Consider the following 16,651-nt stretch of genomic DNA (forward strand, 5'->3'; position numbering starts at 1 on the left):
CCTCTGGCCACTCGGGCCTACTGGAGACCTTCTGCTTCCTCCAGGCCCCCGCTTCTGTGAGCTTGGGAGGAGGGTAGAGCCTGGGCCACCTCCTGTGTGTGTGTGAGATATGCACACATGCACTTGATGTGCAAGTGTGTGCTCCTGTGCCCAGCAGAAATTACTGTCCCCAAACTACTGCCACCCCAAAATCAGAAATCAGAGAAAATTATGGAGGGTTGGAAAGGGGAAGTGGGAGTCAGGGAGACCCTGAGTGGAGGGCAGAGGCCTAGGAGGAGGAGGAGGTGTAGGGAAGGGACAGACCCCAGGCAAAACCAGATCCAGGCCTGGATTCATCCTAAGTCCCACCCTCCATTCCATCTCAAGCCTCTGAGCCTTTGCTCATGCTGTTCCTCCAACCTGGAACACCCTTCCCTCACCTTCTCTGAAGCACAAACTCCTGCTTGATCTTCCAGAGGATTCTTTCCTTCCTTGTACAAATATCCAAGACTCCAGACAAGCATCCCTGCTCTGTGAAGCCCTTGCTGAGTGATGTGGCAATGACTGGTCCAGAGATGGGCCCATGACCTAGGCCTAGCCAATCAAAGTCTTTCCCTGAGAATCTTTTTGGGTAGGCCCTCTTTCTGAAGTCAAAGGTAATTTGATGTGAGCCTGGAGCTTTCTGTGGCCAGGTTGACTGCCCCATGGAGAAAACCCATCTGTAACCAGAGACAGAAACAGCTAAGGCAGACAGAGAGAGAGAAGAGAGAGGGGGAAAGAACAAGGACATTTTGAGTCTCTGGTATCCATATCACCAAGGCCAACCCCATCCCTGACTCTCCAGGAACTGAGCCAGTATATTCCAGTTTAAGCCAGACTGAGTTATATTTCCTTAAAAACAAAAGATGCTTGAATTCTGGAATATCACCATTCTCTTTAATGACTCACACTGGCCCATCATCTGGACCCCAAATAATTTATTAACGATTTAGTCCCTTATGTACATTTTGACTCTTCCCAAAGTCCCCAGTTATCAGTGATGCTGTGTGCTTGCTCACCCCTTCCCACATACGTGCAATCATCTCATTAGGGGCAATTTCCAGATGTGAACTTGTACATGAAAGTGTGCTTCACTGCCCTTAACCCCCACCCCTGTCTTTGGCTGAGCCGTGGACCCTCCCACAGGTCTAGCTTCCCTCTATCCTTCTGTCCTACAGGCTCCCAGTAAGTCTTGTGGCCAAACCCAGATGAGGAGTGACAGGTATGATGGAAATCAGGAACATTTGGAGAGCCCGTGGGCTTCTGGAGACCTGCTTGCCACTTGGGCCTTATAGGCAAGACCCTCAGCAGCCCCAGGATGTAGGGATGCCCCACCCACCAGACAGAGGCTATCTACAGTTCTGAGTCATGAGATAAAATGAGAAATCGGAGAAAATTATGAAATGGGGGGACTTCAGAGATGATTCATCCCAGGCACTCACCCTGCCCACCACCTACCACGTCCCACCCAGTCCAACTGACTTAACCATGTGTCCCATGAAGGCTGGGATTTTTGTCTGTCATGTGCCAATGCCAAAAACAGCACATGGCACATAGTAGGTCTTCAGTAAACACCAACTGAATGAATGGACAAATGGATGGATGGATGGATGGATGGATGGATGGATGGATGGATGAGTGGGTGGATGGGTGGGTGGATGGATGGATGGATGGAGTACTCTCTGCAGCCCAAAGGGGTTCAAGGGTTCAGGCCTTACCCACTCTAAGTCTCTTCCTTCTCCAGGTCTAAGTTACCTTACGTGTAAAATGAGGTCATTGTATTAGACCACCTCTAAGCTCCTTCTAGATCTCTTTCCTTAGAGCCATCGGTATCAAGGTGAAGAATTCTGAGCTTTGGGGCAAGCAGAGAGTGTCACTCATGTAGTTTTGCTACAATTCAATTCAAGTGCTGGACCTTTTTATCTCTCCCCTGAAGGGTGGGCAGGCCGCTGAGTTTCTTTCTAAATGTTTAAAATGATGCTTGCACAAATTCAGAACGAGAATGAAGTGAGCACAGGGCTTGAATCTGAGCTTTGCCTCTTCCTGGCTGTGTGACCTTGGGCAAGTGACTTAACCTCTCTGAACTCAGTTTCCCAACTATAAAATAGGGATTGTAATACACTTCATTGGGTTGTGGAAAGGATTAAGTGAGATGTGCACTTAGCACAACACCTGGCAGGTAGTGAGCACTCCATAAATGGTTGTGGTGATTGTTTGGGGACCTCCCAGACGCCATGGTTGGGGACTGTTGTGTGTTGTCCCATAACCAATTATGGACCTCCACCTCGTGTACATGAAGGAAGCAGAGACTCTGACCTCAGCCCAGAAAGAACTAGAGGAAGAGCCCTTTAAGGGGAGCCCTTCCATCTTCATCCTTCTTCCTACCTCAAATTCAGGCATAACGGCTGGAGATCAGGCAGCCACTTTGGACCATGAGGAGACCTTAAGGATAGAAGTGGTAAGTTAGAAGGAGCCTGGATCCCTGATTACCAGGCTTCCATGAGGGCAGTCCTATATTACCTACCTCAGGCTTCTTTCTCATAGGAGATAAATATACCTCTAATTTCTTTAAGCCATTGTTATTCGGGTTTTCTTTTTCATGTAAGCAAACTTAATCTTTTTTTTTTTTAGCAAGTTTATTTTTTAAAATTTATTTATTTTATTTATTTATTTTTGGCTGTGTTGGGTCTTTGTTGCAGCACGCAGGCTTTCTCTAGTTACGTTGAGCCGGGGCTACTCTTCGTTGTGGTGCGTGGGCTTCTCATTGCGGTGGCTTCTCTTGTTGTGGAGCATGGGCTCTAGGCGTGCGGGCTTCAGTAGTTGCGGCACATGGGCTCGGTAGTTGTGGCTCGCGGGCTCTAGAGCGCAGGCTCAGTAGTTGTGGCGCACAGGCTTAGTTGCTCCACGGCATGTGGGATCTTCCTGCACCAGGGCTCGACCCCGTGTCCCCTGCATTGGCAGGTGGATTCTTTTTTTTTTTTTTTTTTAAACATCTTTATTGAAGTATAATTGCCTTACAATAGTGTGTTAGCTTCTGCTTTATAACAAAGTGAATCAGTTATACATATACAATATGTTCCCATTTCTGGCAGGTGGATTCTTAACCACTGCGCCACCGAGGAAGCCCAAGCAAACTTAATCTTATCTGTCCCCATTTTGCAGATGACAAAAAGCAAGGCTCAGAGGGTAGAAGTTCACACAACTGGCAGATGCTGAGTCAGGATTTGAATCCAGGTCTCCATAGCTCCCCTACTGTTGACTCTACCAAACCCTTTGCCACCCACAGTGAGAGTACCCTCCCTCCCAGGTTACCTGCATACAAGCTGTTAGACATGATCGGGGCTGTAGGGGAAGAGCGAAGGAAGGTGTAATCACCGAAGGCTTCACAGAGGAGGTGGTATTTGAGTTGAGTCTTAGAGAAAGAGATAGTAATAATACTGAACCATTCAACCAGTCCTTCAGACAAAAAGTGAAGTCCCAGATGCCAAACTGTGGCCCTGGGCAAGGGACACCTACTGGGCCTGGCTGTAGCATTAGAACATGTGTCAGCGGTCCCCAAAGCCATCCCCAGTTTCAGCGATTCACCAGGAAGATTCACAGAGCTCAGCATATAGTCTTACCTGCAGCTGTGCACTATTACCGCAAAAGGATACAAAGCAAAATCGGTGAAAGCACGTGGAGTGACGTCCAGAGGAAACCAGGCATGAGCTTTCAAGCATCCTCTCCCAGTGGAGTCACACAGGAGGCGCTTCATTCCTCCAGCAAAAACTTGTGAAAACACATGAGAGGTGTTGTCAACCAGGGAAGCGCAGTAGAGATTCCGCTCCCCAGGTTTTTACTGGGAGCTGCTCGCGTAGGCACTCTCTGCCTAGCACGTACCCAAATCCCAGAGTCCCGGGAGGAAACGGGTGTTCAGCACAAACCACACTGTTTGCACAAACAGCTTGGGCCACTCTTACCAGGGGACAGCAGGAACCCTCCTGAAATCCAAGTTCCCAGATGCCAGCCGGGGGCCAAAATGCAAGTTGGCCTTTTATATATATGTATATATGGGGTTTTTTTTTTTTTTTTTCATGGATATCACTCATTTAATATAGATCTACATTCATTTTACTTTTTAAATTTTTTAATTGAGGCATAGTTGATTTGGAATATTAATTTCAGGTGTACAACATAATGATTCAAAATTTTTATAGATTATACTCCATTTAAAGTTATTATAAAATATTGGCTACATTCCCTGTGCTGTACAGTATGTCCTTGTAGCGTACTTTTTTTTTTTTTTTTCACACACACACACACTGCATTTTATTTTTACAAGAGATAAATAGACTGACACCAAGCATTGTACACGGATGACCACAACAAAAGCAACAATGATTGCAATTACCAAACATGAAACACACTCATACTATGTCATAATATTGACATTCAGTCCAGTAATCCTCCACTGTAACAGCTCCTTTACTTTGCAGTGAAAATTGATTTGTATATTCTTTGCCTCTGAGTCCTTGTGGGATTTTTTTTTTTTTTAATTCAGACAGAAAGTCACAAAAATTATACTCATCCTCATCAGTTCACTCAGTCCCATGTAATTCATTTTTTTTTTCATCTTGATCTTTTGTTAGCACTTTTATGAGTTCATCAGTTTTTCATTAGAGTTCTGAAAATGCTTATTCATTCAGTTCAGCAGTAGTCAGTTACCAGAAACCTGTACTTGTCAGAGTCTTTTCCATGAATTTCTTGAAGATGAAACCCTTTTATAGGAACATTTTTGCAAAAGCATCAGAGTACACCCAGAACTGTCTGTAAATGACAAAAGACTTAAAAATGACCACTGTTAAAGATTTGATGAAAGTTCATAATAATGCAGTTGACAAGAACATTAGTTATTTCTGAGATATACATTTTAAAGTAATAACTAGGATTATTACTTATAACATTATACCAGAACATATAAGATTTTTAGAAATTTCATGTAAGGTCTGAAACATTTATATTAACATATTTCCATACATATTTCCATACAAATACAAATATAAGATTTTTAGAAATTTCATGTAATGTCTGAAACATTTATATTAACATATTTCCATACAAATAACCCAATGAAAGTTTAGTATTAGTTGTTTTGTTTGTTTGTTTGTTTATACTGCAGGTTCTTATTAGGCATCAATTTTATACACATCAGTGTATACATGTCAATCCCAATCGCCCAATTCAGCACACCACCATCCCCACCCCACCACAGTTTTCCCCCCTTGGTGTCCATATGTCCATTTTCTACATCTGTGTCTCAACTTCTGCCCTGCAAACCGGCTCATCTGTACCATTTTTCTAGGTTCCACATACATGCATTAATATACGATATTTGTTTTTCTCTTTCTGACTTACTTCACTCTGTATGACAGTCTCTAGATCCATCCACTTCTCAACAAATGACTCAATTTCATTCCTTTTTATGGCTGAGTAATATTCCATTGTATATATGTACCACAACTTCTTTATCCATTCGTCTGTTGAGGGGCATTTAGGTTGCTTCCATGACCTGGCTATTGTAAATAGTGCTGCAATGAACATTCGGGTGCATGTGTCTTTTTGAATTACGGTTTTCTCTGGGTATATGCCCAGTAGTGGGATTGCTGGGTCATATGGTAATTGTATTTTTAGTTTTTTAAGGAACCTCCATATTGTTCTCCATAGTGGCTGTATCGATTTACATTCCCACCAACAGTGCAAGAGGGTTCCCTTTTCTCCACACCCTCTCCAGCATTTGTTGTTTGTGGATTTTCTGGTGATGCCCATTCTAACAGGAGTGAGGTGATACCTCATTGTAGTTTTGATTTGCATTTCTCTAATAATTAGTGATGTTGAGCATCTTTTCATGTGCTTCGTGGCCGTCTGTATGTCTTCTTTGGAGAAATGTCTATTTAGGTCTTCTGCCCGTTTTTGGATTGGGGTGTTTGTTTCTTTAATATTGAGCTGAATGAGCTGTTTATATATTTTGGAGATTAATCCTTTGTCCGTTGATTCGTTTGCAAATATTTTCTCCCATTCTGAGGGTTGTCTTTTCGTCTTGTTTATGGTTTCCTTTGCTGTGCAAAAGCTTTGAAGTTTCATTAGGTCCCATTTGTTTATTTTTGTTTTTATTTCCATTACTCTAGGAGGTGGATCAAAAAAGATCTTGCCGTGATTTATGTCAAAGAGTGTTCTTCCTATGTTTTCCTCTAAGAGTTTTATAGTGTCCAGTCTTATATTTAGGTCCCTAATCCATTTTGAGTTTATTTTTGTGTATGGTGTTAGGGAGTATTCTAATTTCATTCTTTTACATGTAGCTGTCCAGTTTTCCCAGCACCACTTATTGAAGAGACTGTCTTTTCTCCATTGTATATCTTTGCCTCCTTTGTCATAGATTAGTTGACTATAGGTGCGTGGGTTAATCTCTGGGCTTTCTATCTTGTTCCATTGATCTATGTTTCTGTTTTTGTGCCAGTACCATATTGTCTTGATTACTGTAGCTTTGTAGTATAGTCTGAAGTCAGGGAGTCTGATTCCTCCAGCTCCATTTTTTTGCCTCAAGACTGCTTTGGCTATTCGGGGTCTTTTGTGTCTCCATACAAATTTTAAGATGATTTGTTCTAGCTCCGTAAAAAATGCCATTGGTAATTTGATAGGGATTGCATTGAATCTGTAGATTGCTTTGGGTAGTATACTCATTTTCACAATGTTGATTCTTCCAATCCAAGAACATGGTATATCTCTCCATCTGTTGGTATCATCTTTAATTTCTTTCATCAGTGTCTTATAGTTTTCTGCATACAGGTCTTTTGTCTCCCTAGGTAGGTTTATTCCTAGGTATTTTATTCTTTTTGTTGCAATGGTAAATGGGAGTGTTTCCATAATTTCTCTTTCAGATTTTTCATCATTAGTGTATAGGAATGCAAGAGATTTCTGTGCATTAATTTTGTATCCCGCAACTTTACCATATTCATTAATTAGCTCTAGCAGTTTTCTGGTGGCAGTTTTAGGATTCTCTATGTATAGTATCATGTCATCCGCAAACAGTGACAGTTTTACTTCTTCTTTTCCAATTTGTATTCCTTTTATTTCTTTTTCTTCTCTGATTGCCGTGGCTAGGACTTCCAGAACTATGTTGAATAATAGTGGTGAGAGTGGACATCCTTGTCTCGTTCCTGATCTTAGAGGAAATGCTTTCAGTTTTTCACCATTGAGAATGATGTTTGCTGTGGGTTTGTCATATATGGCCTTTATTATGTTGAGGTAGGTTCCCTCTATGCCCACTTTCTGGAGAGTTTTTATCATAAATGGGTGTTGAATTTTGTCAAAAGCTTTTTCTGCATCTATTGAGATGATCATATGGTTTTTATTCTTCAATTTGTTAATATGGTGTATCACATTGATTGATTTGCGTATATTGAAGAATCCTTGCATCCCTGGGATAAATCCCACTTGATCGTGGTGTATGATCCTTTTAATGTGTTGTTGGATTCTGTTTGCCAGTATTTTGTTGAGGATTTTTGCATCTATATTCATCAGTGATATTGGTCTGTAATTTTCTTTTTTTGTAGTGTCTTTGTCTGGTTTTGGTATCAGGGTGATGGTGGCCTCATAGAATGAGTTTGGGAGTGTTCCTTCCTCTGCAATTTTTTGGAAGAGTTGGAGAAGGATAGGTGTTAGCTCTTCTCTAAATGTTTGATAGAATTCACCTGTGAAGCCATCTGGTCCTGGACTTTTGTTTGTTGGAAGATTTTTAATCACAGTTTCAATTTCATTACTTGTGATTGGTCTGTTCATATTTTCTGTTTCTTCCTGGTTCAGTCTTGGAAGTTTATACCTTTCTAAAAATTTGTCCATTTCTTCCAGGTTGTCCATTTTATTGGCATAAAGTTGCTTGTAGTAGTCTCTTAGGATGCTTTGTATTTCTGCGGTGTCTGTTGTAACTTCTCCTTTTTCATTTCTGATTTTATTGATTTGAGTCCTCTCCCTCTTTTTCTTGATGAGTCTGGCTAATGGTTTATCAATTTTGTTTATCTTCTCAAAGAACCAACTTTTAGTTTTATTGATCTTTGCTATTGTTTTCTTTGTTTCTATTTCATTTATTTCTGCTCTCATCTTTATGATTTCTTTCCTTCTGCTAACTTTGGGTTTTGTTTGTTCTTCTTTCTCTAGTTTCTTTAGGTGTAAGGTTAGATTGTTTACTTGAGATTTTTCTTGATTCTTGAGGTAGGCTTGTATAGCTATAAACTTCCCTCTTAGAACTGCTTTCGCTGCATCCCATAGGTTTTGGGTCATCGTGTTTTCATTGTCATTTGTCTCTAGGTATTTTTTTATTTCCTCTTTGATTTCTTCAGTGATCTCTTAGTTATTTAGTAACGTATTGTTTAGCCTCCATGTGTTTGTCTTTTTTACGTGTTTTTCCCTGTAATTCATTTCTAATCTCATAGCGTTGTGGTCAGAAAAGATGCTTGATATGATTTCAGTTTTCTTAAATTTACTGAGGCTTGATTTGTGACCGAAGATGTGATCTATCCTGGAGAATGTTCCGTGCGCACTTGAGAAGAACGTGTAATCTGCTGTTTTTGGATGGAATGTCCTTTATATATCAATTAAATCTATCTGGTCTATTGTGTCATTTAAAGCTTCTGTTTCCTTATTTATTTTCATTTTGGATGATCTGTCCATTGGTGTAAGTGAGGTGTTAAAGTCCCCCACTATGATTGTGTTACTGTCAATTTCCTCTTTTATAGCTGTTAGCAGTTGCCTTATGTATTGAGGTGCTCCTATGTTGGGTGCATATATATTTATAATTATTATATCTTCTTCTTGGATTGATCCCCTGATCATTATGTAGTGTCCTTCCTTGTCTCTTGTAACATTCTTTATTTTAAAGTCTATTTTATCTGATATGAGTATAGCTACTCCAGCTTTCTTTTGATTTCCATTTGCATGGAATATCTTTTTCCATCCCCTCACTTTCAGTCTGTATGTGTCCCTAGGTCTAAAGTGGGTCTCTTGTAGACAGCATATATATGGGTCTTGTTTTTGTATCCATTCAGCCAGTCTGTGTCTTTTGGTTGGGGCATTTAATCCATTCACATTTAAGGTAATTATCGATATGTATGTTCCTATGACCATTTTCTTAATTGTTTTGGGTTTGTTTTTGTAGGTCCTTTTCTTCTCTTGTGTTTCCCACTTAGAGAAGTTCCTTTAGCATTTGTTGTAGAGCTGGTTTGGTGGTGCTGAATTCTCTTAGCTTTTGCTTGTCTGGAAAGCTTTTGATTTCTCCATCAAATCTAAATGAGATCCTTGCCGGGTAGAGTAATCTTGGTTGTAGGTTCTTCCCTTTCATCACTTTAAGTATATCATGCCACTCCCTTCTGGCTTGCAGAGTTTCTGCTGAGAAATCAGCTGTTAACCTTATGGGAGTTCCCGTGTATGTTATTTGTCGTTTTTCCCTTGCTGCTTTCAATAATTTTTCTTTGTCTTTAATTTTTGCCACTTTGATTACTATGTGTCTCGGCGTGTTTCTCCTTGGGTTTATCCTGTATGGGACTCGCTGTGCTTCCTGGACTTGGGTGGCTGTTTCCTTTCCCATGTTAGGGAAGTTTTCGACTATAATCTCTTCAGATATTTTCTCTGGCCCTTTCTCTCTCTCTTCTCCTTCTGGGACCCCTATAATGCGAATGTTGTTGCGTTTAATGTTGTCCCAGAGGTCTCTTAGGCTGTCTTCATTTCTTTTCATTCTTTTTTCTTTAGTCTGTTCCGCAGCAGTGAATTCCACCATTCTGTCTTCCAGGTCACTTATCCGTTCTTCTGCCTCAGTTATTCTGCTATTGATTCCTTCTAGTGTAGTTTTCATTTCAGTTATTGTATTGGTCATCTCTGTTTGTTTGTTCTTTAGTTCTTCTAGGTCTTTGTTAATCATTTCTTGCATCTTCTCAATCTTTGCCTCCATTCTTATTCCGAGGTCCTGGATCATCTTCACTATCATTATTCTGAATTCTTTTTCTGGAAGGTTGCCTATCTCCACTTCATTTAGTTGTTTTTCTGGGGTTTTTTCTTGTTCCTTCATCTGATATATAGCCCTCTGCCTTTTCATCTTGTCTATCTTTCTGTAACTGTGGGTTTTGGTCCACAGGCTGCAGGATTGTAGTTTTTCTTGATTCTGCTGTCTGTCCTCTGGTGGTTGAGGCTATCTAAGAGGCTTGATGGGAGGCTCTGGTGGTGGGTAGAGCTGACTGTTGCTGTGGCGGACAGAGCTCCAGTAACACTTTAATCCACTTGACTGTTGATGGGTGGGGCTGGGTTCCCTCCCTGTTGGTTGTTTTGCCTGAGGCAACCCAACACTGGAGCCTACCTGGGCTCTTTGATGGGGTTAATGGCAGACTCTGGGAGGGCTCACGCCAAGGAGCACTTCCCAGAACCTCCGCTGCCAGTGTCCTTGTCCCCACGGTGAAACAGAGCCACCCCCCGCCTCTGCAGGAGACCCCCCCAACACCAGGTAGGTCTGGTTCAGTCTCCCCCAGGGTCGCTGCTCCTTCCCCTGGGTCCCGATGCATACACTACTTTGTGTGTGCCCTCCAAGAGTGGGGTCTCTGTTTCCCCCAGTCCTGTCAAAGTCCTGCAATCAATTCCCACTAGGCTTCAAAGTCTGATTCTCTAGGAATTCCTCCTCCCGTTGCCGGACCCCCAGGTTGGGAAGCCTGACGTGGGGCTCAGAAGCTTCACTCCAGTGGGTGGACTTCTGTGGTATAAGTGTTCGCCAGTCTGTGAGTCACCCACCCAGCAGTTATGGGATTTGATTTTACTCTGATTGCGCCCCTCCTACCGTCTCACTGTGGCTTCTCCTCTGTCCTTGGACGTGGGGTATCCTCCTAGGTGAAGTCCAGGGTCTTCCTGTCAGTGATTGTCCAGCAGCCAGTTGTGATTCTGGTGCTCTCGCAAGAGGGAGTGAGAGCACGTCCTTCTACTCCGCCATCTTGGTTAATCTCCTATGGGGTTTTTTTTGATTGAAGTATTATTGTTTTACAGTGTGTGTTAGCTTCTCGTGTACAGCAAAGTGATTCAGATATAGATATAGATATATACTTTTTCAGATTTCAGATTCTTTTCCATTGTAGGTTATTACAAGATATTGAATGCAGTTCCTGTGCTGTACTGTAGGACCTTGTTGTTTATCTCTTTTATATATAGTAGTATGTATCTGCTAATGCCAAACTCCTAATTTATCCCTCCCCCTCCCCCCTTTCCCCTTTGGTAGCCGTATGTTTGTTTTCTATGTTGGTGAGTCTGCTTCTGTAAATGAGTTCATTTGCATCATTTATTTTTGGTTCCACCTATAAGTGATATCATATGATACTTTCTTTGTCTGACTCCACTTAGTATGATAATCTCTAGGTCCATCCGTGTTATTTCATTTCCTTTTTTATGGCTGAGTACTATTCTATTGTGTGTGCATGTGCGTGTGTGTGTGTGTGTATCACATCTTCTTTATCCATTCATCTGTCGATGGACACTTAGGTTGCTTCCCTGTCTTGACTATTGTAAGTAGTGCAAGCAGGCCTTTTAACAAATAATGGTCTCAGACCCACCGTTAACACTTTTCTGCACAGGGAATGACACCTTTCTCTCCATTTCTCTTTTTGAAGTGACCCAGGAAATGGTTTTATTGTGCCTGAGGCCCTGATGTGTTGAGAAAATTCTAGTTTACCATGAAGATAATTTCAACAAGTTTCCTAGGAAATAACCTTGAGCTAGGCAAGAAGTGGCAGGCAGGGGGTGCTGGCGTGGGGGCAGGTTTGAAGAGCCTGAGAGCTCTAGACCAGCAGTGAGTCGGCCCAGCTGCTGGTCCTGAGCTGGCTACTCACTCAAGTTCCAACTTGGTCAAGCGTGTCCCCGAAAGGAGCCTCAGTTTTCTCTTCTCCACGTGTCTCCATCCTCAGCAGGCCACCCGGGGCAGCTGGGCCACAAGGTTTCTTAAGGCCTCGCCTCGAAAGTCATGTAACATTACTTCTGTCACATTCTAGTGGTCGAAGGAAGACACAGCCAAGTCCAGGTTCAAGGGGAAGAGAAATAGACACCACCTCTTGATGGGAAGAGTGGCAGCGTCACAGTGCAAAGGGGTGTGGAGACAGGAAGTGGTGGAAATTGTAGCCAACTTATGCATCAACCACACCATCTCTCCTGTGTGCCCTTCATTCATTCATTCATTCATCCATTCATTCATTGCACGCTTGAACACCCCCTAGGTTCCCAGCATTTACCAGACATGGGACACAGAGGTGACCTTGTCCTCACGGGGCCTCGAGACTGGTGGGGAAACATGAATAAACCGATATGTGCCACAAAGTTACAAGGAATGAGCATTTACTTTATAGATCTTTCTTTAGACTGCACCTTTTTCCATAAAGTATGGAATCAGCCTGCCAAAAAAAGGCACAAGCAATAAAATTATGAATTTTAACCCCCAAAGAAAATTTAAACCAAAAGGGTAAAGAAGATAGTGTTTATTGAATAGCCAAGCATCTTACACACATTATCTCCCTCCATCTTTTCCATAACCCTGAGGTGAGGATTATTATTCCCCTTTCGTAGTTAAGCAAACTGAGGCTCATGGCAGATAAGTGACTCACCCAAGTTCACACAGGTCCTGAGTGGCAGAGCTGAATCACACTGCTGAGTCTGGCCTTAAAGTCTGTATGCTACAACAGAACAGCTGTAAAAGAGCTTCAGATTTGACTGAGCTTCCTAGCAGCCTGGGGGAAAAGGGAAACTGAACATAATGCCCGACTGATCACTAGACAGGAAAAAGCCAGGCATTTCACTGAGGGGAAGCAAAGCCCTTCCTAGCACTCAATTAATTTTTCTTTGCTCAAGGGAGAGTTGATGAAAGAGAGCTTGTGGGGTGGAATTGATGGGGCTCAGCTTAGACAGTCCAAGTTGAATGATCCTTAAGCTTATATGCAGGGAGGTTCTGTCCTCCAGTAATCATCTTCCTCTGGTGTGTGTGTGTGTGTGTGTGTTTTTCTCTGTGTCACCATCTTTCTCTTTTTATCCCTCTCTGTCTCTTTTGCCTCTGTCCCTCCCTTGCCCACACCCAAAATGCAAAGAGTCCCCGCTATTCAAAACTGCTGGTTTTTAGGAAGTGCTGCTACATCAAGAGACTACGCACCAGACCCCAGCAGGACGGGACTTCCTCCCCACACTGTGCTGGGCGGGGCAGACGGGAAGGGGCCTGTTGTAGCTGAGATGACGGATCCCTGCCTGAGCAGCCCGAGCCGCAGCTGGGTCAGTGGGCCTCAGGAGCACAGGCCACCTTTCCCCGGGGGCTTCAGAATGGACTTGTGCCACCCAGGTAAGCACCTGGGCCGCCCTGTCAGTTTCCTGTTCTGTAGAATGGGGATAATAGTGCCTGCCTCACAGGAATCGGTGTGTAAATAGATATAACACAGATGGGACATGCAGAAGCAGGCAGCAGATATTTATGAGCTTAGGCTAGGTGCCAAGCTGTGTTGCATATGCAGGGAGTCCCGCGAACAAAGCAGGCGTGGCCCCTGCCCTCATGAGCTTACGCTCTAGAGGGGGAGACAGACAGTAAATATATGAATGTACTATGTCAGGTGGTGACAAGCAGGATGAAGACCAGTAAAGTGAGATAAGGAAGATGGGTGGCTGGAAGTCCTCAAGAGGAGACACCGTTTGAGCAGAGACTTGTAGGAGGGAAGGGAGTGATCCATGTGGGTTTCTGGGGAAAGAATATTCCAGGCAAAGGAACAGCCAGTGCAAAGGCCCTGAGGTGGGACTGAGAAAGGTTGTTTGTGTCGAAGATGATGATGTCTGTGAGAATGATAACTGTCTGGGTGGCACAAGGGCCCTGCAGCCCGTTTGGCCTCTGGTGAGTGACAGTGGCCTTTGGGGAGGCTGAGGGCACCACCTTTGCCCGTGGAGGGGCCAGCAGGGGATGAGCAGCAGGGGACCATGGCTGAGACCCTACTTGGTAAGCAGGAGAGGAGGCTGTCAGTTGGTACAGGAAGAGGACAGGACTGTGTTGTGTTGTGTTTCTGTGAGGCCTAGAGGAGAGCGGCCAAGTCTCTGCGCTCTGCATCTCAGAATGTTCCAGCATGGCCTGGAACTCCAGAAGACAAGGGGTGCCAGGAGCTGTCCAGTTCCCCAGGTCCAGATGACGTGAACCCTGCTAGCAACAGACCCCTTTCTTCAAACAAAACCTAAAACAAAGCAGTCTGAGCCCACCCACTGCGCCTCCCCTCGCCCCAAGTGTTCTGGGGAACACAGAGAAGCACTGATCCATTTCAACAGCCCCCATTTACAGCTGGAACAAAGGAGGCCAGGAGAGGGACAGTCTTGCGGAGGCAGGATGACTCCCCACCTCCTAGCTCCCTGTCCAGTGCTCTCTCCCCGAACCCCATGCTTCTCCTGGGGGCTTTTGGGGGCAGGTGGCTCACAGACTGTACGGCTCAGTGAACACATCTTAGGGGCAAGTAGGGACGCAAGAGGAGACCCAGGAGGAGCAGTGCCTGGCTCAAGGTCACTCAGCAGATGCGAGGGTGACAAGAAACAGTGAAGTAATCCCCCCACACACTGCCTGTCTTTCCACCATTATTCTTGGGGTCTTCATGTACAGAAGTCCTTAGGATGGTTGTTCCCATAAAGCAAAGAGGAAACTGAGGCCCACAGAGGTGAACTGGAGGAGAGGAAGGAATTGCCCAAAGTCGGACGGCCAATAAGTGGCAGAATAAGGACAAGATCTGAGAGGAGCGAGAGCCCCAGTTTAGCCTGGGCTGTCAGGGAGGGGAGGGGCGAGGCCTCCCAGGGAGGCCAAGAGGTGCGTCACTGCTTTGCTTCAGGCTGGTCCTGGGACGACAGGGATTGATGGAGTCACTGCAGGCAGTCTCTTGGGAGATGTGAGGACTCCACTGATCAGTTCATCTACTCATTCATTCATTCATTCATTCAATAAGCAGTCCTCTGGTGTGCAGGTCCTGGGCTGTGCAATGCTAGAGACAGCAATGACCCAGCCACAGGCCCAGCCCTGAGGGAGCTGCTGGCTCGGGAATGGAGGGAGGGGGAGAAAAACCCTATAGGACAGCGACCCAGGGCAGATGTGCAAATGGGCACAGACCTGCAGCCAGGGAGGGAGCGACTCTCTCTACCTGGGGCAAGGGAGATCTGGGAAGACTTCCTGGAGGAAGTGGAGGGAGGGAAGGTCATTTCTCTGCTACCCAGACTGGGTCTTACTCGGAGGTCCTTCACAGCCTGGTGACTTTCCCTCTCTGAGCTCCGATTTGTCATCTCTAAGTGGGCACCATCATCCTGGCCTCACCCCGGGGAAGTGGGGAAAGAACAAGGATTTGGAGTCAGCCCGACCTGGCTCAGATCCCAGCTGTGCACCAACCTGCCAGTGGTCATGATGGGCCTCTTCCTTCTGTGGGTTTCAGTTTCCCTGCTCATACAATGGACAGGATGGTGGCAAAGGGACAGCCTGCCCTCCTCCAGCTGTGGGTGTCTGACACCCAGAAGCAGGTCCCCTCCCCCTACGTCTGCTGAAAAGCTGAGAGGTCCAGGCAACAAAGCCCCAGTGTGACCAAAGACCGCCGTGGGGCTGCTGCAGCAAGACTGCAGATTAAAAATAGAGGCAGATGGGCTGGGGGAGGAAGCCACACGATTTGATGCGCCTGAGGCCCTCTGGGGCTGGGGCGGGGTGCAGCTCTGCTAGCCGCCTCCCATCTCAGACCCCCTCGCACCCAGACTCTGAGGATCCTCTGCCTCAGGGCCCCAGGATCGCACCCTCCTCCTGCCCTGGAAAGGGGAAGCGGGGCCAGCTGTCCTGGAAGCCGGGCTGCGAGCAGATTTCTAAAAATATGATGGGAAAGAGGAAGGACAAAGGGGAAGTAGAGAGGAGCTGGGGAGATGGCCGGGGCGGCACCTGGGCACACTCAGCTGGCCTGGGCACGGGGTGCGGAGGGCAGCCCAGCCGCGGGGTGTGTGGGTCGGTGTCCAAGGGTGGCCTTCACGAGGTGTGGGAAGCACAGCCCAGTGAGGAGTAAACAGAGCTCATGGTGGTGGCGGTGGTGGCGGTTGTTACCATCATTTTAATACCTTTGTGTTTTTTATCATTATTGTCACTATTATTATCATTAAAATCCATCTCCCATGAGCTGTACCAGTGCCTGAAACTCCATCATCACTAGGCTTGGAATCAGAAGTGACCCCCCTCAGGCTGTGTCCTTGTCACCTTCCCTGAACCTCAGTGTCGTCAGCTCTGAAATGGAGAGAAATCCCCGCTTTTAAACAAATAGGTGAAGGGTTGGAAGATCCCCCCATGCACCATGGGATGAGTGCCACAGGCTCGGGGCTGTCAGCACTGTTTCAGGGTTCAGATGTACTCGGCCAGCTGCCACCTGTTGGGGTCAGGACCTGACAGAAGGGGACAGTGGACTGAGAGGGTTCAGGAATGCGCCTGTCAAACCACGAAAAGAGCTGCATGAAAAAAAAGGCAAATAACCCCTGTCTACCCTCACGCCAACCCACTCTTCCAGGAAAAAGAAAAAAGCACTTTCCCCAGCTCTACCATGTTGGCCTTGTTTTATTTCTT

At 45.1% G+C, this 16,651-nt stretch overlaps 1 protein-coding gene across 1 annotated transcript in view; it reads left to right on the forward strand.

The window, feature by feature from the left end:
* Positions 1–13,312: 13,312 nt before the first annotated feature.
* Positions 13,313–16,651, forward strand: part of CYTH4 (cytohesin 4) — a 30,171-nt gene continuing 26,832 nt past the window's right edge. The window contains exon 1 of the mRNA XM_059934844.1: positions 13,313–13,393. Coding sequence (XP_059790827.1) covers positions 13,375–13,393 — 19 coding nt within the window. The 5' untranslated portion in view covers positions 13,313–13,374. The remainder of the gene's footprint in view (positions 13,394–16,651) is intronic.

The sequence above is a fragment of the Balaenoptera ricei genome, chromosome 10 (genome assembly GCF_028023285.1).
Source record: "Balaenoptera ricei isolate mBalRic1 chromosome 10, mBalRic1.hap2, whole genome shotgun sequence".
Lineage (NCBI taxonomy): Eukaryota > Metazoa > Chordata > Mammalia > Artiodactyla > Balaenopteridae > Balaenoptera > Balaenoptera ricei.